Here is a 26198-nt window from a genome sequence, read left to right as displayed (position 1 = left end):
CCAGGCTCTGGAGACTTTCCTGGAGCCTGGGGGGGGGGGGGGGCAAAATTGGCCTCCCCCAAAGGAAATACCAAGCTCAGCTTGGAGGCGAGCAGTGGGGGGGGAGCGTGGGGGAGTTGTGTGTGCATCCAGAAGTGGGGGCACGCTTTGCATTATCAGTACTGGCAGTTTTGGCACCCAGGAACAAAAAGGTTAGCCATCACTGACATAGTATATGGTGGCTTCTGCAGTTCTCCCTGATTTAAATCAATCAAATTGTCCCTGCATGGAGAAAGGTAGCATAACAGGTAGACTGTTGCAACGAGTCTTTCTTTCTCATTGCGTAGTCTGCAAAACATTCTCACTATCTGAAAAGTTTGCAGATCAGAGTACCATTCCAATGTTGCCTCATCTCTGATTTTCGTTTTATTTTATTACTCTTACTTTTATTACTTCTATTACTCTATTATTAATAGTAATACTATTATTACCGTTGCAAGGAACAACTTTCTATATTGATTTTGGATTTTTTTTAAAAAAAAAGTGGAAGCCTTTTGCTTTTATTTCTGTAATGAACTTGAAATGGTTCACGGGGGAAACTCCGCCTAAGAGGTTTAGTACAATTATCTACACAGGATTATGCTAAGAGGTGCTGGATAGTTTGAGTCTGTTTGATAACTCCGCTAATTGAAATACAGAGAAACAAGGATACAGTGCAGATTTTAAAACAGCTGTTGGCTCATGGAATCCATAGATATTAAAATCAATTTTGGGAGACAGCAGTTTTAACACAAGAACCATGCACATAGGTGTAATTATCTTGTGTTTTGGGAAAACTATGGCAAATCTAGACAGCATACTAAAAAGCAGAGACATCACCCTGCCAACAAAAGTGTTTCTAGTCAAGGCTCTGGTTTCCCCAGTTGCAATGTGTAGCTGTGAAAGTTGGACCATAAGAAAGGCTGAGCGCCAAAGAAGGAAGGCCTTTGAATGATGATACTGGAAAAGACTCCTGCGAGTCCCTTGGACTGCAAGGCGATCCAACTGGTCAGTCCTAGAGGAGATCAACCCTGACTACTCTTTAGAAGGCCAGATCCTGAAGATGAAACTCAAATACTTTGGCCACCTAATGAGAAGGAAGGACTCACTGGAGAAGAGCCTCATGCTGGGAAAGATTGAGGGCAAAAGAAGAAGGGGACGAAAGAGAATGAGGTGACTGGATGGAGTCTTGGGAGGACGTTCCAGAGTTGGAGCTGACTGTTTTTGGAGTCCAGGAAGCTAATCAGGAAAGAAAAAGGCTTGGTATGCTTCTGGGTGACTAACAGAATAACAAAGTGGGAAGGGACCTTGGAGGTCGTCTAGTCCAACCCGAAGCTGTCGGCGTGAGCTTAAATGGACTCCAGAGGGTGGAAGAGGACAACAACAACATACTTCTGGCTTTTGCAAAGGCTGGTTTTAAATATTCTCTTACTCGGAGTTCTTTTTCTTCTTCTCCCCCCCCCCCCCCTGCTCTTTTAATGGGAGGTTTAAGAATAATTAGACTGCAGCTTTCAATAGCACACAATGTCGCCACGGTTGATTATACAGAAGAGCCACGTGGATTCCACCAAGTGACAGTCTAATGAGGTGACATAATTGTGGCAGCGCTCTTGGGAGGGCGTTCCAGAGTTGGAGCTGACTGTTTTTGGAGTCCAGGGAGCTAATCAGGAAAGAAAAAGGCTTGGTATGCTTCTGGGTGACTAACAGAATAACAAAGTGGGAAGGGACCTTGGAGGTCGTCTAGTCCAACCCCCTGCTCAAGCAGGAGACCCTAAACCATTTCAGACAGTTGGCTGTTGGGTCTCCTCTTAAAAGCCTCCAGGGATGGAACACCCATAACTTCTGAAGGCAACTTCTGTTCCATGGATTGATTGTTCTCACTGTCAGAAAATGTCTCCTTATTTCCAGGTTGAATCTCTCCTTGATCGGTTTCCATCCATTGTTTCTTGTCTGGCCTTTGGATGCTTTGGAAAATAGGTTGATCTCCTCTTATTTATTTATTTATTAGACTTATATACCTCTTCATAGGGCTTTCAGCCCTCTCTAAGTGGTTTACAATTTTTTTTTAGCAAATTGAATCAGCAGCTTGCCCCCACAGTCCGGGTCCTCATTTCACCCACCTCGGAAGGATGGAAGGCTGAGTCGACCTTGAGCCGGTGAGATTTGAACCACTGAGCTGCAGATCACAGTCAGCTAAAGTGGCCTGCAGTACTGCACCCTAACCACTGCGCCACCTCGGCTCTTCTTTGTGGCAGCCCCTCAAATACACTGCTATCATGTCACATCTTATTTTCACTAGACTAGACATACCCAATTCCTGCAACCATTCTTGGTTTTAGCCTCCAGGCCCCTAATCATCTTTGTTGCTCCTCTCTGTACTCTTTCGAAAGTTTCTACCTCTTTTTATACAACGTGGTCACCAAAACCGGATGCCGTATTCCAGGTACGCCCTTCCTTAAGGCTTCCCAGAGCAGGAACCCCTGAAGAGGAAATTCAGTCAAAGATAGACGAGACTGTGTCTCTTGATACATCGTACAAGATTGGAGGAAATTATATTCATTTATCTGTCTCTTGTATTAGTTTTATTGTTTTTTTAATGTGGTTTTTAATTGCCGTATTTTTCAGAGTATATGAACTGTTCCCCCCCCCCCAAAAAAAAGAGGATGAAAATCTGGGTGTGTCTTATTGAATTGAATTGAATTTATTAGGTTTCTATGCCGTCCAATCCTGAAGGACTCCGGGCGGCTTACAGAATAAAAAGAAATTAAAAGAACTTAAAAGCAATAGGACACACAAAGTTAAAAAAGAACACAACAACCACCAATCAGAAGGCCTGCCGGAAAAGCCAGGTTTTAATGGCTTTGCGAAAGGCCATGAGAGAGGAGATGGCCCGGATCTCTGGGGGCAGCTCATTCCATATGGCTGGAGCGGCAACAGAGAAGGCCCTACTCCTAGGCGCCGCCAGCCGGCATTGTTCTGCTGAAGGCACCCGGAGAAGGTCCATCCTGTGTGATCTTTTTGGTCTAAGGGAGGTTTGTGGCAGAAGATGGTCTCGTAGGTACCCAGGTCCTAGGCCATGTAGGGCTTTAAAGGTGATAACCAGCACCTTGAATCATGTTCGGAGACCAATGGGCAGCCAGTGCAGCTCGCGGAGGATAGGTGTGACGTGGGTGTACCTCGGCACACCCAGTATCGCTCACGCGGCTGCATTCTGGACCAGTTGCAGTCTCCGAACACTTTTCAAGGGCAGCCCCAAGTAGAGCACGTTAGTCTTATACACTGAATACAGCATTTTTGGCCTCCCGAAATCCTCCCCATGCATCCTGTTGCAAAAATGGACGCACAGTGGGTTTGGGAGGCCTGCAAAGTGATCCTAAGGGCAAAAACGAGCAAAAAATTGGCGTGTTTTTCACAAAAACAGGGCTTTTTTTTTTTTTTTGCTCTCCCAAGCTCCCAGGAGTACTCTGCAGGCCTCCCAATCCCTCTGCATGGCTCCTTTTTGTGAAAAAAAAGGGGGGGCCCTCCCAAACCCCCCACGTGTCACATTTTTGCCCTCCCCAGCCCCCAGGAGCACTTTGCCTCTCAAACTTTCTGTATTTTTTCCACAAAAAAAAACAGGGAATGCAAAGATTTTGGGAGGCAAAAACATTTTTTTTTCAAAAATTACCTCTTCAAAATCTTATGGTGCATCTTATAGTCCAAAAATACAGTATGCAAGCCGCCTTAAGTCACCATGGGCGAATAGGCGGCAATGTGAATTTAATTTAAAATTAATAGCTGAAATAATAGGGCTTCGCCTGGACCTTTTAGCAAAATGGAATATTGCTCTTCTTCACAGAGCTGCTCTAAGAATTACTGACGTGTACATTGAACGATTCCTGTTCTTAATCTTCAGCAGCTTGCGCGGATCTGTCTCGGGGCTTAACAACTGTTTCCATTTTAGGATCATTTGTCTAATGACAATCCATTTGGCTGCTCTTCTGAATGTGTGCATGCTGGACAACTTTTCTCCCCATCCTTTGTGGGGTGCTCAGGTCAGAACTGCCTGCGCTGTGGCAATGAGCCACAGAGAGAAAGTAAAATTAAGAGCGGTGTGGTGGCATCCATGCCTTGCACCTTCTGATGCTGCAGACTCTTGAAATAGTCCAGGGAGATTTTGCCTGGACGGGGGTGACTTTAAGCAGCATAAAATGAGAAAGAAATAGAGGGAGGGGGTAGGGAGTGGCCATGCTGCCTGGAAATTCTGCTTTCCTCCACTTTCCCTACCTAATTGTGATGTTCTGATTGAAAGTGAATGAGAACAAACGTGCAAGACACTCCGTTATAAGCTTTCTCTAGTGTGCCCCTGCGGTTTTGTGCAGTTCCATATATTGCATGAGTCAAAAAGAGGACTGTAAAAACATCTACAGACCCCTCACATCTTGGGCATAAATTGTTTCAACTTCTACCCTCAAAACGATGCTATAGAGCCCTGCACAACAGAACAACTAGACACAAGGACAATTTTTTCCCAAATGCCATCACTCTGCTTAACAACTAATTCCCACAACACTGTCAATAATTTACTAAAACTGTATTACCCATTATTATTCTTTTCCTTCCTAGTATCTCTCTCCCCACTTATGACTATAACTATGTTATGACTATAACTATAACTATCTTTCAATTTATATTGTTTTTATTTGTTTCCCAGTAGATTTGATAGTTTATTAGTAACCCACGACTTTCACTAAGTTGTATCTTTTTATTCTTGATGAATGTATTTTATTCTCCTTATGGACACTTGAGAGCATCTGCACCAAAGACAAATTCCTTGTGTGTCCAATCACACTTGGCCAATAAAGAATTCTATTCTATTCTATTCTATTCTATTCTTCTGTTCCATTCCGTTCCATTATTTATTCTGTTCTATTCTGTTCTGTTCTTCCACACATAAAGGACCCTATTTCTGACAACAATAGAAGCGGACTGCAGTATTTGGTATGGTTTTTTTTTTATGTAACACTTCTTCAAGGTTAGAAAAAATAAAATAGATCCTAAGCTTGTCGGTTGTTTACAATAAATTGATTTTTTCTCTCTCTTGCTGGCGTTATCCTTTCGGCTGAATCATTCTTGGTGCTTGGATTGTAGATACAACTTTGCAAAGTGTGGTTGACAAACTTTAATAGCTGGACTCGCATCCTAAAACTGTACCAAATGAATCTTGCAGTAAGATCCTGTACTGGTTATTTCCATATATTTTTTTTACTGTTTCTTTGTCCTATGCACAAGTGTCTTCCAGTAGAGGCTTAGCACAGACGTTGGAAATGTGTTCCAGATTTACTTATTTTGCTTGAGAGAGGGGGAGAAAAAATCAGCACTCTTTAGTTACATTAGATATCTCCAATGAAACCACACGTAGTCCTTGACTTATAACGATTCATTTAATGGCCGTTCGAAGTTACAGAGACTGCAAAAAGTGACTTACGACCATTTTTCACACTTACAATCTCTGCAGCATTCCCCACGTCATCAAAATTCGGCAACTGACTCATATTTATGACGGTTGCAGTGTCCCGGGGTTATAACTGAGCCGCTTTTGCCACCTTCTGATGAAGGGGAAAGCCAGATTCACTCAACAACGGTGTTACTAACAACTGCAGTGATTCACTTAACAATGGTGGCAAGAAAGGTCATCAAACGGGACAAAACTCACTTAACGGATGTCTCCCTTAGCAACAAATGTTGGGGCTCCATTGTGGTCGTAAGTGGAGGACTACCTGTAGTTTAGTTTAGTTTAGTTTTCCCTTTATTTGTATGCCGCCCTTTTCCCTGGGGGGACTCAGGGCGGCTCACAGTTCAAAAAGGGGGGGGGAAGGACAAACAAGGGGGAGGACTACCTGTAAAGTGTTCAGCATTCAGGAACGTGCTTCAACGAGGTGTGTGTGTGTGTATGAAGGTGTAATGAATGTCATTGTCCTCTTAAAGCCATCTGGAGGGAGTTAGTGGGAAGGGAGGAAGCTAATTTGCACCCATTAACCTTTTTTTGCGGCTCGGTGGCACTGCCGCCCTAGAGAAAGACTCTTGAAACCCCCTGTTTCAAATTATATTGTGTTTTCTGGGTAGAATTTCATGGGTGAGAGTCTTGGGCCATTCCACTCAGAATAAATATAGGAGAGTAGATAGGTAATTAGCAGCTCCAGCGAGGCAGGTCCATAGCTAGCACTTAAAATAAATTATGCCCCATTGGTTTTCTTTCGAAGAGCCTCCTTCCCTTTCTCCACCCCCACAAGTCTTGATGAGATGGGAGGAAAAGAGGGATTTGCAAAAGCTGCAATCTGTTCTCTTCTCCTGCAGCTGCTCCTGTGTCAGAAGCTGCTTTGAAGCTTTGCAGAGTAGATCAAAGATTTTTTTTTCCATAGGCTTCGGATCTGGAAAGCAGCCAATCCTTGTGATTACAGTGAGAGCATCCAAACCCACCCACCCCCCAACAACAACATAAGTAGACATGGAAAAAACTTTATAGGCTTATAATCAAGGAAGAATAGGAAACCTGGCTTAGTTTTATTTCATGCAAAATTTTATTTTACAATTATACAATAGCAGAGTTGGAAGGGACTTTGGAGGTCTTTTAGTTCAACCCCCTGCCTAGGCAGGAAACCCTATATCATTTCAGACAAATGGCTATCCAGCATCTTCTTAAAGACTTCCATTGTTGGGGCATTCACAGAGCCGAGGTGGCGCAGTGGGTAGAGTGCAGTACTGCAGGCCACTTCAGCTGACTGCTATCTGCAGTTCGGCGGTTCAAATCTCACCGGCTCAGGGTTGACTCAGCCTTCCATCCTTCCGAGGTGGGTAAAATGAGGACCCAGATTGTGGGGGCGATATGCTGACTCTGTAAACCGCTTAGAGAGGGCTGAAAGCCCTATGAAGCGGTATATAAGTCTAACTGCTATTGCTATTGCTATTCACAACTTCTGGAGTCAAGTTGTTCCACTGATTAATTGTTCTAACTGTCAGGAAATTTCTCCTTAGTTCTAGGTTGCTTTTCTCCTTGATTAGTTTCCACCCATTGCTTCTTGTCCTGCCTTCAGATGCCTTGGAGAATAGCTTGACTCCCTCTTCTTTGTGGCAACCTCTGAGATATTGGAAGGCTGCTATCATGTCTCCCCTAGTTCTTCTTTTCATGAAAATAGACATACCCAGTTCCTTTCTATCACTCAATATTTCTATCAAATCATTTCTATCACGCAAAAGCAACAAGGGGTAAATGGGAACTCCTGCATTTGGATGACATCTATACCTGGATGTTATAGTAATCCTTGCTCATTTAGTGACTGTTCAAAGTTGCAACCACACTGAAAAATGTGACCGATGACCGTTTTTTCACAGTTACGACCTTTGCCGCCATCCCCATGGTCGCGTGACCATAATTCTGATGCTCAGCAACTGAGCCCTATTTATGACCTTCCCAGTTTCCCAGGATCGTCTGCCCCCCCCCTTTATGCGACCTTCTGACAAGCAAAGTCAGTGGGGAAGCCTGATTCACTTAACAACTGGGTGGCTAACTTTACAACTGCAGTGATTCACTTGACAACCGGGGGGGGGGGGGAATCGTAAAATGGGGAAAAACTGACTTAACCACTTAACGTCAGAAAGGTTGGGCTCAATTGTGGTCGTAAGTCGAGGACTACCCGTATTCTTGATAGCAGGGCTGAAATAGGACTTGCTGTTTTTATTGTAATTACCCTGATTTTCTAGCTGTGAGATGTTTCACTGATCTTCCGTGTGGAGTGGGAAAGGGAATAGGAATAGAGAATGTAGAGAGTAGAGTTGAGTTGAGTAGAGTAGAGTACAGTGGAGTGGAGTGGGAATAGGAATGGGAATGGGAATAGGAATAGAGAATGTAGAGAGTTGAGTTGAGTAGAGTAGAATACAGTGGAGTGTAATGGGAATAGGAATGGGAATAGGAATAGAGAATGTAGAGAGTAGAGTTGAGTTGAGTAGAGTAGAGTACAGTGGAGTGGAATGGGAATAGGAATGGGAATAGGAATAGAGAATGTAGAGAGTAGAGTTGAGTAGAGTAGAGTACAGTGGAGTGGAATGGGAATAGGAATGGGAATGGGAATAGGAATAGAGAATGTAGAAAGTAGAGTTGAGTAGAGTAGAGTAGAATACAGTGGAGTGGAATGGGAATAGGAATAGAGAATGTAGAGAGTAGAGTTGAGTAGAGTACAGTGGAATGGGAATATCAATGGGAATTGGAACAGGAATAGAGAATGTACAGGAGTTGAGTAGAGTAGAGTAGAGTAGAATTATTGACCAAGTGTGATTGGACATACAAGAAATTTGTCTTTGGTGCATAAGCTTGCAGTATAAAGATAAATCATGATCATAGTCATCATAAACACATTCATCATGAATCATAACGTACAACCAGTGATAGTCATAGGATACAAATATAAAATCAGGTACTTTTTAACATTGTTTGGACTCAGCCAAAGTCAGGTAAGTGCTGCCACCTGCTGCGATAAAGTAACCAAGGACAGCATTTTTCAGACATTCAATAACTGTACAAAAGAAAAGGGCTTAGGATGGCTACTGTAGGTGTGGATTACAGTGCCTATATTATGTGACAAACTGCCCAGATGGTGTTAAGCAGTGGCTTCCTAAAGCATGGTTTGTACATTAATCCACAATTGCCTGGATTCATAATTACATTATGATTAACTGATCTGTAGAAACAAATCACCGTCAGCTGGGTTCGTACATAATTATAATTCATAAATAATGGATTACACACCACAGTGCCAAACATTCACACGATTTGAAGCTAAAACCAAACCAGCCCTGTTAATTGCTTTCACATGTCACGTTGCATCATTATTTACATAAACTTAGGCTTTATATTGTGCTTGCTAGTCATCTCTGCAAAACAGACCGAGCATCTCACACAGTGTGTTATTTGCAATCCACCCCAAAGCCTGCTTGAGAAAGTTGGAGGATGATGTAATTAAAAAATAAAAATTAGATTGCGCAGAAATAGACAGATTGACATTAAAAAGAAAAGAAAAAGAAGAGTATTTTCAAACGTGGGACTTGTTTTATAAATGGTTGGACGGTAGAGGTAGAAATTAGGAAAAGTATTACTGTATATAAATAAATTGATCCTGACAATAACGCTGTTTACTAAGCACCTATGGATGTAATGTGAAAATATATAAATAAATGGTTTTAAACAAAAAGAGAACTACATGGTTTAGGACCTGGCTACCTGAGAGACCGCCTCCTGCCATTTACCTCCCAGAGTCCTATAAGATCACACAGATTAGGCCTCCTCCGGATTCCATCTGCTGGTCAATGTCGGCTGGGGACCCCCCTGAAGGAGGGCCTTCTCTGTAGCTGCTCCAGCCCTATGGAACGATCTCCCCGTGGAGATCCGGACCCTTACTACCCTTCCGGCCTTCCGCAAAGCGATTAAGACCTGGCTGTTCCAGCAGGCCTGGGGCTGTTGATTTATCCAGCCCCATTCTAAGCTATATGAATGTTGTGCAATTTTAATTTGTATTTGTATTTGTATTTTATTATTTGTATGCCACCCTTCTCCGGGAGGACTCAGGCCAGCGAACAATTCAAGGGGGGAAAAGGGGAACATAAAAAGACAAAATACAAATAATAAAAGTAGACAACAGTCGCACAACCATACATGTTGAGAGGGGAGGGAACTCATCACACCCAGGCCTGCCGGCAAAGCCAGGTTTTAATGGCTTTTCGGAAGGCCTGGAGAGAGGTGAGGGTCCGAATCCCTGCGGGGAGTTCATTCCAGAGGGCCGGAGCTGCCACAGAGAAGGCCCTCCCCCGGGTAATAGCCAGGTGGCATTGGCTGGTAGATGGCACCCGGAGGAGGCCAACCCTGTGAGATCTAATGGGTCTGTGGGAGGTAATTGGCAGCAGGTGGTCTCTCAAGTGTCTGTTCTTTTTTAATTTTTATATGTTCCCCCTCCCTGTTTTTATCTGTAAGCCGCCCTGAGTCTCTCGAGAGCGGGCGGCATACACATCCTAATAAACGTAAACGTAAACGTTCCCTGCAAAATAGATACATTTCAGCAGTGCCCATTTTAAGAGGGAGAGGGCAGGTTTAAAAATTGGGGATGACTGTAGTTTGCATTGCACAATCCCTGTGACTTCAATGTATCACCAAGCCTTAGAACCGGGATGGCAAACTTATGGCGCTTGTGCCCAAAGTAACACGTGAAGTCATGTCACCCGGCATAGGCGGCCTTGCCTGTTTGCCTTTCGGATTTCTGGCGTGCATGCACTCGCGACGATCAGCTGTCCTTCACTTGCACAGCTGTGCTGAAAATTGGTATGCACATGTGCACTTGTCAGCTGATTGTCGGGCGCACATGTGCACTAGAACCCAGAAGCTCAGCTTTTCCGGAGCGCAGCCATGATGACTGTTCACGCAACATTTCTGTGTGACCTTTTTCGCCCTCGGTGCCGAAAAGATTCACCCTCACTGCCTTAGAGGCTTGGAATTACGACTTGCGTCCTGAATCAGTAGGACATTGCATGCTATGGATCAAATAGGTGCCTCTACATACAGCCCTGGTGGAACTCTTTGTTAGCCCTGGAAAAATTGTTACAAGTCAAATTGCTTTTCTCAGGAAATGCGAAAGGGATGTTGTGTTTTTGATGTTGCTTATGGAACACAACGTGTTTCTGCTAGATAGGTTCTAATCACACCGGCTAAATGCAATTTCCTTGTTTGGTATTATTGCCGTTAATACAGCAAGAGGGAATGGAGAACTTGTTTTCCATTGGACTAGTATCAGACGCGGTGGCTCAGTGGCTAAGATGCCGAGCTTGCCAATCAGAAAGGTCGGCAGTTCGGCGGTTCGAATCCCTAGCACCGCGTAACAGAGTGAGCTCCCGTTATCTGTCCCAACTTCTTCCAACCTAGCAGTTTGAAAGCACATAAAAATGCAAGTAGAAAAATAGGAACCACCTTTGGTGGGAAGGTAACAGTGTTCCATGCGCCTTCGGTATTTAGTCATGCCAGGCCACATGACCATGGAGACATCTTTGGACAGCGCTGGCTCTTTGGCTTTGAAACGGAGATGAGCACCGCCCCCTAGAGTCGGGAACGACTAGCACATATGTACGAACCTTTATCTTTGTATCAGATTGTCTGCCTACTTTATGCTGATACTAAACAGTCCCAAGTTTTCTCAGCTTGTGTTTTGAGGACTTAGTGTTTAAGTCTGTAGAATAAGATGGAGAAGAAATAAATTCATCTCCATTCTCAACCCATGGACCCCTGTTTTATGACTTTGGGCCTTTGAATTCAGTCCACCACACGAGATTAGGTGACCATTGGAGAAGGGGATGCTCGGTATATTACCTGAACTTTTGAAATCTAACAAATAAGTTCTTGGAAGGAGTGAGAGAACAAAATAACTCCCTGGAGCAGCCTAATTTTGTTTCTTTAATGTCTGCTACGAATTTGGCGTTTTCCTTAATTTCTTGTGTATTGAATATATCCAGGATCAGCAGCACTGAAGTTATCTAGTTGGATAGTGAAATGTCTTCAAGCAGACAGCCAAGATCAGAGAGCACCAAAGATTCCATGTTAGGATTCTCAAAATTGTCAAACTCTGTTGTCAAATTTCCCCAAAATTTCAAATCTGAGTACTGCCAAAGAGGAAAAAATTTAAGAAGGCAATTGGAGAAGCAGATATAGTAATTAGGTTTATTTTTAATGCAACTAAAATCAAACTGAAATTTAATTTTAGCTTTGCCCTGGCCTCATCTGTTCAAAGCACAGGACAATCTTTTGACTGGGAAAGTGTGCTTAGCAATATCAGTAGCACTTAGACCTATATACTGCTTCATAGTGCTTTATAGCCCTCTCTAAGCGGTTTACAGAGTCATCCTATTGCCCTCAACAATCTGGGCCTTCATTTTACCAAGGAAGAAAGGATGGAGGACTGAGTCAACCTTGAGTCGCTTAGGATCGAACTCTTGGCTGTAGGCAGAGTTTGCCTGCAATACTGCATTCTAACCACCACGGCTCATGTTATAATGGCTTGATAACAAAATGAAATAAAGAGTCTTCTATAGTGGTGTTTTCAACCTCAAGAACTTTAAGGTGTGTGGATTTCAGCTCCTAGAATTCCCATGGTGGTTGGGGAATTCTGGGAGTTGAAGTTCACCCATCTTACAACTTGCTAAAATTGCTGAACCCCACCATGGTACAAGAATCTTGTATTTGTTCAGCCAGCTCCAGCTACACTCTCAAAATAAAAGGTATCGAAAGAAGCAGCTGTGATGGACCACAAATATAAGCAATTTTTTGTTATCTACAGGGAGCTTAGCTCGATCTGAAAAATTGCTGCACGTCCTGACTTGTGGCCGAATAAACATATAAACACAATAATATTCCAGGAATTATGAAGAAGAATCACATGGGACCTCTAAGTATTTGCTGGTGTTGGTTGATATGTAAACCCAAAGGATTTCTTTTTTATTGAGCCATGCCTCAGTCTTACCCATGTTAGATAATGAAAATATTTGTTGGTTCTTTTTCAAATCGGAGAAGTAGTGTAATTTAAATTTAGGGACTACTCAAGGTAGCTAGAAAAATTGTACACACGAAGGAAGTCTATGAATATTTAGCAAGAAAAACTGAATATTGAAAGGAAGAAAATTAGATGTGATAAACAAACGCACACCTAAGCAATACCATACCAGTGAGGCCTAATATATGCATACTATCTTTTATAACCTACTGCATATTTAAGACTGTGTCTTTCTTGTTTTCTGACATGCATTGGTCAACAATAATACATTTTTATTAGCACTTAGGACTCTTCCCTCCTTTGTTTTCATTGTTTGCGAGCCTAGCAATATTTTTTTTTATGTCTGAACATCTCAGACCTTTTCTTCTCGGTTTTTTTCAAGTCACAACCTAAATAAACTCAGAAATGGCTTTCCAAATGCTTTGATTCAGCTTTTCCCCTGCCAGATGTTCTCCAGATATCTTGCACTTCATCCCCCATATTTCTTGGCCATAGGGTTGATTAATTGTGGGAGTTGAGATCAAGCACGGCTGGTGAGCGCCAGGTTGGAGACAGGAGACTTTTTTTCGCTGGCCCTAAAAAATGGTGAAAGACTCTGACCTTTATTTGTTTTTTCTTAAAAAAAACTTTATTGTTAAAAATAAAAGTTGGACATGGTGCAACCGTCCTGGCGTTACCTTCGCCATACAAAACTAAGATAACACGAATATCTCATGCATTCCCCATACATTACTAATCATATACACATACTTAACCCCTTATCAACATTACATTTACATAATATAATACATATATTACATCTTCTTTCGATCTATACATCCTTGTTCTTTTCCATTCCGACTTCTATTCCTCAAATTCAACCATTGGTAAAATCTATTCCAAATCTCACAGTATTCTGTCTCTCCTTTGTTTTTGTTTTTGTTTTATTATAAATTTTTATTTTAAACACATCAACACATCAACAAAAACAAACACATGACTTAAAACAACATAGGAACAAGAAGTTCCATCATATATCCTACAGCAGTTCCGTATCGGTTTCTTTGCAGTTAGTGTTTTCCCTTCTATACATTTCTATCTTGCATTCATGGTCCCCTTATTTGTTATCCATTTTTATGTACAATTCTATATTTATTTATAGTTAGCTATTTATAACCATATATTGTTTACCTCTATTGTGCTTTATATTCATACTGTCATTTATTCTCTTACATACAATTATAGGTATACATTCACATAGTTATTCTTTTTCTTTGCCATTCTTATACTTTTGTTATTCCATTTAAAAGGTTATAATATACAGTTTGAGTTGCTTTGTTTACCATCCCTAGCGCCTATTGTAACACCACCTTATGTTTTTGTTTTTAAATCCCAGCATTCAACTCACATTCTGCAAAGTCTAATATTTTCTTTATTATTTCCCTTTCTAGAGGTATGTTCTCACTCTTCCATTGTTGGGCATAAACTATTCTCGCCGCTGTTATGATATGTAATGTTAAATATGTTAACCCATTACTTTGACCTTCTTTTATAATTCCTAATAAGAATAGTCCCGGTTTAAATTCCAATTTCTGTCTGGTCATTTCTTCCAACCACATTTGAATCTTTTGCCGGTAGAAAGACTGTGACCTTTAGGTGGCACTGTGAGCCAGGAAGAGAAACGGGGGCACCTTTAATCTCCCTTCCGCCTCCAAGCATTTTAGAGAACCCACAAAGAACCTTTGGCTTGAATTGAACTGCCTGGCTCCTGACAAGCACTGTGCCATCCCTCTGCTTGGTGAGGGGAGACCTTTGAGAAGAGGAGAGTTTTGACTTCATGCTAACCTTTTAGGGGAAAGGTGTAGCTCTTGGTTGGCAGCCCACAAGATTCCGGACAATCAGGTTTGCGGGAAGCCAGGGTGGGCCAGCTCAGCTCTCTGTGTGTGGGGCGTGCATGCGTGTTTAAGGTGGCGTGGATTGCAAATGAGAAGAAACCGCCTTTGTTTTCTTCAAGCTTTTCTCGTGGGAGAACCGAGCTTCGGAGCTTCAAGGAAGCTTTGCTGAGTGGCCTGTTCGGGTTTTTCAAGCTGTAGAATCGCTGCCTAGGTTGTATTGCGGTTTTAAAACAGAGTCTCTGGGATCTCACGACTTAAAGAGAAAGTCTCCAAAGTCGCAGAGAATGGGAGGTTAACAGGGAGTGCCCTGTGTCACTTCCAGGACTGATGTAGGTATTATGAGATAAGTCATAATTCCCCTTTCCCTCAAGGGGGTTGTTGTAGTTGGCTGGTTGGACATCTGGTTATGGATGTTCATTTTGTGCCTGTCTTTATACTTCAAGAGTGTTTTTTCCCCTGCCTGAACAGGGTGCATGTTTCTCTTCTAGCTATCCATCTGTCCATCCACCCTGTATCTACAGTGGAGCAGATGCCCATGGCTGACAGATGTTCCTTTGGTTGATCTGCTCTTTAAACGTCCTTCCCAAATACCGAATAGCGCTTGCAGGTTGTCTTGTGGTTACTGTGACTGTTCAAAGTTACAGTGGTGCCGACTCAGGAAGACTTATGACTGGTCCTCAAAGTTGTGGCAGTGTCTTCATGGTTACATGACCTCAATTCAGGTGCCTGGTAAGCTGCTTGCACTTAGCAATAGTTGCAATGTTCCCTAGCCATGTGATAACCACTTGTGACCTTCTCTCTGGTTTCCCACAAGCAAAGTCATTGGGGAAGCCAGCGGGAAATCAGAAGTTCCCACCATGTTCGCCCACCCATTCGCTTTCCATAGCATCCTCGCCTGTAGCTTTTGTCCACCAGTCTGTTGCCTTGGAATCCCTGCCCCTTCCCATGTCACTTGAGGTCCTTACTTAATGACCGGCATGCTCCTGAGATTGCAACAATAACTGAGACTGCCAGCATTGCCGTCACTAAGCAATATGGGTACTTGATGTTGCACGTTATGACCATATTGCTTAGCGACAAGAAATTCCTGCCCCAATTGCCATCATAACCCGAGGACTATCCTGTTTCACTGAAAATAAGACCTCCCCAGATAATAAGCCCAATTGGGCTTTTGAGTGCATGCGCTAAAATAAGCCCTCCCCCCAAAATAAGCCCTCCCTGAAAATATTGCAACGCAACAGCAGCCTTGAGGTGGCCACGCTTGCTGCCTCCTGCACCTCAAAAATAATAAGACCTCCCCGAAAATAAGGCCAAGCGCTAATTTCAGGAGTCAAAAGAAAATAAGACCCTGTATTATTTTTCGGAGGAACACGGTACCTGTACTTCAAATTGAGCCCCTCTCAGTGAAGCAATACTCATCAAAACTGTAATAATTTTAATCTGGGATCTGTCATTGTGGACCTTGATTGATGTGTGCAAAGAATAGGAGTGGCATTTTATGGCAGGAATTGGAGACACCTGGAGTGTTGCCAGGATTAGCTCAACTCTACCTTTACAAAGCAAATGAGCAAGGAGACCTCTGAGTTCAATTGGTCCCTAATGCCCTTTTTCCCCCCTTTCCAAAGAAAATATAGGGGCTTTTTTTTCCCTTTTTGAGGATGACAAAGACGTGTCTTGGAAGGATTTGGCAACTTGACAGAAGAGGTCTTCAGTAAGGATTAGCAGGCTGGTAAAAGTTATTATTGCCTCCTAAAAAGCAACGTTTTCAATTGTGTTTCCTTTTGTCCCTTCATAACAACGGAAAACACTGCTTCCTGTTCTTCCCCCTTGACCTGTTGGCTTTCTCTGGAGCGATTCCATTCTATTTCTCTTCTTCCGATGAAATGGGCAGGAGGTGGGTAGTGTTGTGTTCAGCAAAATGGAGCATGGTGCATCTGGTTCAGATGTGATTTTTGGCAGCATCTTGGATGGACTCTGGTGGCATTCCCAGGGAAAGATTTATTTCCCCCGGTTACGAGAACTGAATTGGAAATCTCATTTATGAAGAGAAAGATGCTAGGTAGGATTCATTGCTGGATTGTGCCCATCCCTATGGTGGAGAACATTATTCCTCATTAGCCAATAACCCGGTATTGCCCAGTTATTTATTTATAGGGGGAAAATGTCTGGACCAAATGTAATTTTTAATGTTGGATTTTCCCCCTTACCAGAGGGAGCCCCCTTATGGAGTACTCTGAAGCCATTACCATGACAACTCCACTGCTCTGTACAGTAGAAGCCAGTATGGCACCACAAGCTGTATCTTAACAGAACACCCCTTCAAGGGGTGTTAGGGGTGTTTTACCCCCACAGTGTTTTTTTCCAGAGAGTAAGTCATCTGTGTACCAAGTTTGTTTGAAATTGCTCAAGGCATTCCAGAGTTACGGCAGTACAGTAGAAGCCATTTTAAGGCACACCAGGCTGTATCTTAATGGAACACACACCCTTAGGGGTGTCTTCCCCCCCCCCCCAATATTTTTCTCCATAGGGTAAGTCATCTGTGTACCAGGTTTGGTTGAAATTGCTTGAAGCGTTACAGGGTTATGCTGGAACGAACAGACACACACACACACACACACCACACAAACTTTTATATATATATAGAAGATTCCTTATTCTCTTCCTCATTCGTATCGTATTAATTCCTTTGATAAGGGATTTTTAGTTGAAAGAAGCAGCGCTGTTGACTGGAATCCATTAAGGACAGTATTTCTTGATCTTTAATGCGGAACAGAACCAGATGTTTTTCACAAGTGGTTTTCTCACTTCTATAAAATGAGCTTGGTTGATTAACGAAAACAAAGCCTCCCTCTTCTTGCTATTAAAAAGCCAATTTCCCCTCTTTTGCATGTGATCACCTTAAGCAAAACCCTGAGTCTGTTGGCCTCCAAGTAAGATGATTAAAATTCTCAGAGGTGTCTTCCACATCTGGATCTTGTCCAGATGCACGCAGGGTCAGTGCATCAAATCTGGTCGGATATCTGGAAATGAAACCCATATATACCGGTAGTTGAAAACCACAGGATTTTCCATGTTTGTATTAAAAATATTAATAGCAAAAAACAACAACTGCCACACCAACAGGGGAAAAAAATAAAGGAATGTAAATAGTGGTTGTACAGAGAAGGAGGAGGAGGAAAGGAAGGAGAAAAGAAAGAAAGAAGTAAGGAAAGAAAGACAGAAAGAAAGGAAGCAAGAAGGAAATAAAAGACAGGAAGGAAGGAAGGAAGAAAGAAGAAAGAAAGAAAGAAAGAAAGAAAGAAAGAAAGAAAGAAAGAAAGAAAGAAAGAAAGAAAGAAGAAAGAAAGAAGAAAGAAAGAAAGAAAGAAAGAAAGAAAGAAAGCTCAGATACATTATGGTAACTAAAGTCTAAACATGGCAGGAAAATAAAAGAAAAACTAATTAGCAGGAAAAACTGATCCATCTATGAACTATTGATTGCATATAATTCATTCGATCCATATGCTCATAATTAAATATAGGCTATGTTGAGACCTGTGATTTCATCTTCCCATTTTTAGAACTTAAAAAAAATAGATAACAGACTCATATCCTGGATACCAGGACTTGGGGGGAAAAATCCTTAGAAATGATGCAGGAAGAAGGGAGGGGAATGGTTGATCCGTATTCTGAACTACACATAGAGTTACGTCTTCAAGTAGAAGGCGGTGGAAAAAAGACCAGCTCTTCCTGGGGAAATCTTGTTCCACTCTCCCGCCTTCTGGCATCTTCCACGGGATGTGTGGCTTTTGACTCACCCTGGGAGCAGCAGGAACTCTGGTGATGTCAGAAAAGATGGGGAGGAGGCACACAGAACTTTTCTTTTGATGCAGTTCGTGGGGACTTGCAAGAGCAGCTGAGGCTCCATTTTCCAGGATCCCTCTGCTAGTCCTTGAGGGACAGACCCTTCCTCTCCAATTCAGAACAATGGATTAAAGCCCCAGGATCAGGATGAGAGGGAAGTACAAAGGTAATGGTGGCTCCTTTAAAAAGTAGGATACCCCCCCCCCTCCACCATCTCCAAATCCAAAATGGGATGAACTTTAGGAAAGCAAAAGCTGCGTTCTTGAAACATGGGAATCCTGCAATTTATGGGTTCTTGTTTCAGGCTCATCTCTGCTAAGGAGATGGAAAAGAGTCCTCCCTGAAAGGGGGGAATCATTCAGAAGCAACCTATATAAAATCTAAAATGCTGTGGCTAGTTCAGATTTACAGAATGGGGCTGATGGGCTTAATGAGCATTTGTTCCACTACAGTAATATCTACAGATGATTCTGCTCCAAGAAATTGGTAGACCTTTAAGTGTTAAGTTGTCCGGCTCGTTCGAGATGGCTTAAATCAGGAGGACTGAAGAAGTAAGGAAAGTTCACACAGGAGATGCCCTCTTGCTGAAAAGCTTTCCGTTTTTTTAATTGTTTTAGAGATATTTGTTAGCATTTAAATTTTATTTTGGCTGAAGAAGTTACTTAGATGACTAACGAAATGTCTCAGATTAACACACACTTGTTCCAATTGCCATGATTTTTAACCTGTTTCAGATACTTTTGGCCTGGATAATTGAGTCTTCATTGACATATTGCAATATATTTTGGGGAGAAATCTCTGTATTAGTGTGGTGAGAGTTGCTACAGCCCAACTACTCTCTACCTATTTTTTTTTTTTTAAATTGACTGAAGAAATTACTTGGATGAGTAACGAAGCGTCTCGGATTAACCAACTTTGATGCAGTGATTTTAAGCATTTTTAGTGAGGATTTAAATGTCTTAATACTGCTGTAAGGCCCCCAGAGTTGTTAACGTTACAAGAAGGGTGACAAATAAATTAAATGAATATTGGCAGTTTAAAATGTGGCCTTTCGTGGCATGCTGGTACATTAAATTTGTATTGTGCTTAACAGTGTGTGTTTATCTGCATGTTATCGTTGTAAATATATGTATCTATAAATTGCCCGGTGGTTGAAAGAAGGGGGTAGGAAGGAGTTGTTGAGAATTAGGTGGCATTAAAGTTGAATCTACTCTGTTTCCCCAAAAATAAGCTCTCCCTGAAAATATGGCAATAGAGCAGCAGCCATGAGGTGACCACGTTGCCATCTCCTGCACCTCAAAAATAATAAGACCTCCCCAAAAATAATGCCAAGCACTTATTTTTTTTTGGGGGGGGGGAAATAAGACCCTGTCTTATTTACAGGGAAACATGGTATTATTATTATTATTGCTGCTGCTGCTGCTGCTGCTACTATTACTACTACTACTACAACTACTACTCTGAGTTCATAAAATGAGGGATGGTGAGATTTTGACCCTGAGGGTATTATAGAGGCATAGGTTATAGGATGCTGTGTTGCCCCTAATTGTGCCATAGTGCCATTGCATTTGTCTCTTCATTGTCATGCAAATTTATACAGTGCTGATTCTGCACCCCCCCAAAAAAAACATTTTTTGGGGGGGTGTCAAACCAAAAAGCACCAAAGCCACGTGGCAAAAACCCTTGGCACCAAAGCTTCTCCCATAATGGACTTGTTGAACTCCAAGATGCCACGAGACTGCTGTGTTTTTCAAGAGAGGATCCGTTCAGCGCCAGCTGCCTTGTGCCTTTCCCTTGGCCCTTGCCAGGATCCCTACATAATATTTAGTTGGGTTGCTTTGAAGCATCGTGGGAGTTCTGGGGATACTAGCGCAGCTCCATTCCAGTTGGGCGGGGCGAGGTCAGCTTGCCAAAAGTGCTCGTACGACTAGCTGAGACAGTTGGAACAGTAGAAAGGGGGTTTGGTGCTACCCAGGAAATGTTTGCCTTGGGGGAGGTAGAAGGCAGAATAGTGGCAGAAAAAGGGCGGAAGGGCAAGAAATAGATTTACAGAGAGTCCACAACCGTAAAGGGATGTGGTGGCTCAGTGGCTAAGACACTGAGCTTGTCAATCAGAAAGGTTGGCTGTTCGAACCCCTAGCGCCATATAATGGAGTGAGCTCCCGTTACTTGTCCCAGCTTCTGCCAACCTAGCAGTTCGAAAATGCAAGTAGAAAAATAGGGACCACCTTTGGTGGGAAGAGAAGTGTTCCGTGTTCCTTCAGCGTTTAGTCATGCCAGCCACATGACCACAGAGCGTCTTCGGACAGCGCTGGCTCTTCGGCTTTGAAATGGAGATGAGCACCGCCCCCTAGAGTCGGGAATGACTAGCACATATGTGCGAGGGGAACCTTTACCTTTATCGCAACCGTAGCTGAGCCTATCATTTCTGTTGCTAAACAAGGCAGTTGATTAAGTCGTGCCCCTCTTTGCCACCTTTTTTGTCATGGTGGTTAAGCGATTCATTGCAGTTGTTAAGTGAATCACATGGTCGTTAAGCGAAAGTAGCTTCCCCCATTGTCTTTGCTTGTCAGAAGCCAACAGGGAAGGTCGCAAATGGTGATCCCATGACCCTGGGAAAAAGTGTAACCATCATAATAAATACAAGCCAGTTTCCAAGTTCCCGAATTTGGTTTCAGATGCCCATGGGGATGCTGTAACGGTCATAAGTGTGAGAAGAAGTCATAAGTCATTTTTTTCCAGTGCTGTTGTACCTTCGAACGGTTACTAAACCAACAGTTGTAAGTTGAGTATCTGTAGTTCATGAATAGGGCTAATTTATAAAGGGAAGTTTGGTTTTGTCTGAAGGTGTTACACACACCCATTTTAAGTCTGGATGATTTATTTTGGGCTATGAAACAGAATTTGAACCCTGGGTTTCTTTTCTCAATCCAGACTTGTTTTATCTAAAGCATGTTGTGTTTGAACCCAGCATCATGTCATGTCCCTAGGTTGTTTTTGGTTTTTATGTTCCCACCCAATTCACTGGCGCAGGAAGGGGAAGAAAAACAAGGCAGGGTTTGGATAAACAAGTGATGATTGCTTTCTTCATCAGCAGAACAGGCTGTGACAATGGCTTGTTGGACAAACAAATCCTGACTTAGGTTATGAGCAAGCAGAGCCTTGGTCTGGTGTCGTGGAGAAGATTTTTCCAGGAAGATCCATGTTCAATTTCAGCCATAGGGTTGGTTGCCTTTCATATTCCTCAATAGGTTGCATCCATCAGGATGGTTAGGAGAAAAATCTACTACCCTGTGGTTTTTAAAGGAAGATAGGGCTTCCCTCCTCTCTCCTCCTCAATGTAGTAGAGACAGACTTTGACTCAGCTGTATTTTTCAGAGTATAAGACGCACCAAGATTTTGAAGAGGCAATTTTTTAAAAAAAAAGGTTTTGCACTCTGCAGACCTCTCAAAAATGGCCCGTTTTTTGCAAAAACAGGCCCGTTTTCCATCAAAAAAGGGCATGCATAGTCTTTAGGAGGCTTGTAGAGTGCCCTGGGGGGCAAAAACGAGCAAAAAATGGCCCATTTTTGTCAAAAAAAGAGCATGCATAGCCTTTAGGAGGCTTGTAGAGTGCTCCGGGGGACAAAAGCGAGCAAAAATGGCCCATGTTTCGCAAAAATGGGCCCGTTTTTTGTCACAAAAGGGCATGTATAGCCTTTAGGAGACTTATAGAGTGCTCCTGGGGGCTGGGAGAGCAAAAACAAGCAAAAAAAAAACAGCTCATGTTTGCCCTCCCCAGCCCCCAGGAGCACTCTGGAAGCCTTCTAAAAGCTATGCATGGCCATTTTAGCAAAAGGGGTGGTGTTTCGGAGACAAAAAATGCTGTATTCGGTGTATAAGATGCACCCAGATTTTCACCCTCTTTTTTGAGGGAAAAAGGTGCGTCTTATACTCCGAAAAATAGCGTATATGTCAGAGTTTGTTGCAGAAATCACATCCAGAAAGCACATGCAGGTAACTGATGCATAATGTACATAATGACACCTAAATCATATACAATACCAATGCCTGGTTCTTCCAACATGGTAGAGAGGAGAGATTGGTTTTCGGTTTCAGTTCAGCAAATTACTTTTTAAAAGTAGGTTTTGCACAGACTCAGAGCTATAGTACTAAGCCACAGCCAGGCTCCTAGCTGTCTCCAGCAAATACTGTTTCAGTTTTCAAACAGCCCCCTCATTGGCTGGCTTAGTTGCTATGCCTATTTATTGGCTGACCTTGTTACCATGTCTTATTCCAATTCATGAATATACACTGACATTACAGCCATTCATTTAGTGACCATTCGAAATTACAATGTTTTTAAAAGAGAATAAACACTGCGTAAACTATAAGAGCCGTGGTGGCGCAGTGGTTAGAATGCAATAATGCTGGCTACTTCTGCCGGCTGCCTGCAATTTGGCAGTTCGGATTTCACCAGGCTCAAGGTTGACTCAGCCTTCCATCCTTTCAAGGTGGGCAAAATGAGGACCCAGATTGTTGGGGGCAAGAGGCTGACTCTGTAAACCGCTTAGAGAGGGCTGTAAAAGCACTCTGAAGCAGTATATAAGTCTACGTGTTATTGCTATAAACGACTATGGTTTTATGGTGGTAAAAGAAGCATGAAGGCATCCATCAGTTCTGCAAGTCTCTTGCTGGGGTTTTGTTTTTTGTTCTGCTAACTAGCTAATTCCAGGGTTGTGAGTTTATATGACTCTTTTCCATGACTGAAGAGTTGGACACTGGCCACAGTAGACTCAGCACTAAAAGCCATGTATTTGTTTGTGAAAAGAAGAAGGGCAAGTTTTTAGCTCCTATGACTAGACGATTCTTGGAAGCGTCGAAACCAGGGGTCTCCAACCTTGGCAACTTTAAGACAGTGGACTTCAACTCCCAGAATTCCCCAGCCAGCCAGCATGGGAATTGAAGTCCACTGGTCTTAAAAGTTGCCAAGGTTGGACACACCCCAGATCTAAACTTTGTTGAAGAAGGAAAAAAGAGTCTTCAGAATATGCTTGTTCTTTTTTTTTAACATTTTATGGGCCTGTAACTAGTCCCAAGACAATATATAATCTTTATTCCTTGTTGACGTACAAAAGATTGTTGCATTTTCTTTTCTTTTATTAACAAACATGTAAAATACACACACACAAAACTTAGACGTACACCACATTTACGCAATACAATATGAACAGAAGCTTCCTGTTCTTTCTAATAGCAATTATCAATCGATACCGCTCAATTATTTCCCCTTCTATTGTATTTCATTTGGATTTCACCATTCTTAACCCTCTTATTTTACTCATAACTATTGTTTTTTGAGTTTTGTTATATTCCTTCATTGATTCTTGTTTCTTTCCTCCATCCACCTATACCATTTATCCCATATCTGGTAGAATTCTGATTCTTCTTTTCCCTGGATTTCTTTAGTTAGTTTGTCCATTTCAGCACAATCCATAACCTTTCTTATTATTTCATCCACTTGGAATTAATTTGTTTTTCCATTTTGGGCAAAGGCAATCCTTGCCGCCGTAATTATATGTAGTATTAAAGTAGTATTGTTCTTTATTTTTTAATCCCACCTTTGAAGTTGGAAAGTATTCAAGAGAGCTCACATTATGTTTTATACGGTATAATAAACTATCACAAGGAAATAAGACCATTAAAGAGGGCTTGGCATCAGTGCAACAGAGTTAATAATTTGAATGGCCTTGGCGCAGCCTGATGTGAAAAGGCCCCTCTTAGTGTAGGAGTTAACCTTAGGGGAAGTTTTTCAGAGCTTTTAAAGGTAGGTTTCAAACGATAATTACTTGGTGATATCAGCAGGAAGAATTGACCAAGGAACAATAAAAATAGTATTTGCAATCAGATGAACAAGGTAGGATTGAATAATCTTCTCAACCCTATTGTCCTTGCAGTTCATTTTTGATATATCCTCTTCCTCCTTTCTCTTTTGGGAATTCAGATATCTTTGTATCTTTAATGCTAGCTCTCCAAACAACACATTTTTCAGGATGTGTTCAGTAGCAGGAAGGAAGAGATTTTTGACCATTTTCCTATAAGAATTAGCATTAACTCTTTCCCCTCACCATCCAGTTACATTAACTCCAAATTATTGGTTTCCCTGCCAACAAAAGTCCATATAGTCAAGGCTATGGTTTTCCCAATTGCTATGGATGGCTGTGAAGATTAGACCATAAGAAAGGCTGAGTGCCAAGAATTGAGGCCGTTGAACTCTGGTGCTGGAGAAGACTCCTGCGAGTCTCTTGGGCTGCAAGGCGATCAAACCGGTGAATCCTAGAGGAGATCAACCCTGACTGCTCTTTAGAAGGCCAGAACCTGAAGATGAAACTCAAATACTTTGGCCACCTAATGAGAAGGAAGGACTCACTGGAGAAGAGCCTCATGCTGGGAACGATGGAGGGCAAAAGAAGAAGGGGACGACAGAGAATGCGGTGGCTGGATGGAGTCACTGAAGCAGTCGGTGTGAGCTTAAATGGACTCCAGAGGATAGTAGAGGACACGAAGGCCTGGAGGAACGTTGTCCATTGGGTCTTGATGGGTCGGACACGACTTTGCAACTAACAACAACATTGGTTGTGGACAATACAGACTGTGATTCCAATGAAGTCAACAGGCATAGGTTGGTCCCATCCCAAAGGTGTCAACTGGACTTTCTTGGTTTCGAAAAGCCACTTTGGAACAACCATGACCTGGATGATTGACAATCTCCATCAACATTTGCCCAAGTTGATCCTTTTTGAAGGAGAATTTTACTTCTACTATTCTATTCTAATTCTACATCTAAGATACCATCTTAAAGAAAATAAGTCCTACCTTAGCTCTGGAGGTAGAAACCCTAAGAGAATGGTCTGCAGAGCCAGGGCTGACTCCAGAATTGAGGAACAAAGTGTCCTTCTCGTGGACTTCTTATTCTGCCAGATGTGCCTGATAATTGTGATTGGAGGCCTCCCAAAAATATGGCCATGCCAAGTCTATCCAATCATCTAAATCTCTACTCTAAGTGCTCTAGGTTGATGCTTAGTGTTTGATGCAGAGGTTCTGTGGTCTTAACTTGGAATGTAAGGCACGGTGAGATGTGGAGAATCAAGGCGGGCCATCAGCAGAGAGTCCCACCAAGAACTGGAGGTGCTAGTAGCTGCCAGCTGTTGGTGCTAACTTCACAAAGAAGATCTTAATAGCCGGCCAGTTTCTGATGGGCCTAAGGACTTCCAGGCCATGTGGACATTTCAGAGGTCAGATCCTAAACTTTAATTTGCATCTCGAAAGGAGCCTTGTGGAGCTTTTGAACTCTGCTGGCAAACAAAGGGAAATCATGGACATTATATGCAGTTGCAGTTTGGTGGCTGGAGATCTGAATTTGGAAAGAAAGCAAGGAAGGACACAAAGCCATTTGGATGCCCCTTTGTGTTTGCTGGTAGAACCAAAACTTCACTTTGGTTTCAGATCTGTGTTCTCCATGCCAACTCTTTGGCAGTGCCTGCTTTTTCTCTCCTTTGGCTGCCTCCAACCAATTCTCTCTCTCTGTGTGTGCCCCATTTTTGCCCCGATAGTTAAGAAAGCAATCCAGTGCAAGTTTATGAATCAGTTGCTTTAAAGTTTCCCTTCATATTTTCTCCCTCCTAGGAGGCTTCTCCCCGTCCCGTGTTAAATTGATAGTTACCAATAATAAACACTGGCAGAAGTCATGGCAGATGGAGAGGCCTCTTGGCAAGGAGATTCAGCTTTGCTGGCGGGAATGGGGGCGCAGTCTCATTCTGCTGCAAGGGAACAAGCTGGCCTCCTCTTAATGTTGTGGCAGAGCTGGCAGCAGATTCGGACAGTGAGGAGGTTGGGGAGGAACCTGGGCCAGTCCTGGAGTCTG

The 26198-nt window shown here is 42.6% G+C and overlaps 1 protein-coding gene across 3 annotated transcripts in view; it reads left to right on the top strand.

Moving 5' to 3' along the window:
* Positions 1-26198, top strand: part of RIPOR1 (RHO family interacting cell polarization regulator 1) — a 145779-nt gene that overhangs the window by 62780 nt on the left and 56801 nt on the right. Inside the window, exon 1 of one of the 3 annotated variants that reach the window (XM_032230523.1) lies at positions 17928-18461. The exons of 1 other annotated variant lie outside the window; for it this stretch is intronic. In XM_032230523.1, the coding sequence (XP_032086414.1) occupies positions 18443-18461 (19 nt within the window). In that variant the 5' untranslated portion in view covers positions 17928-18442. Of the gene's footprint in view, positions 1-17927; positions 18462-26198 lie in introns of those variants that run through there. One more of the 3 variants, XM_032230521.1, reaches the window with a different exon arrangement.

The sequence above is a fragment of the Thamnophis elegans genome, chromosome 14, assembly GCF_009769535.1.
Source record: "Thamnophis elegans isolate rThaEle1 chromosome 14, rThaEle1.pri, whole genome shotgun sequence".
Lineage (NCBI taxonomy): Eukaryota > Metazoa > Chordata > Lepidosauria > Squamata > Colubridae > Thamnophis > Thamnophis elegans.
Note: the sequence above shows the minus strand (reverse complement) of the source record. Positions and strands in the feature narration are given on the sequence as shown.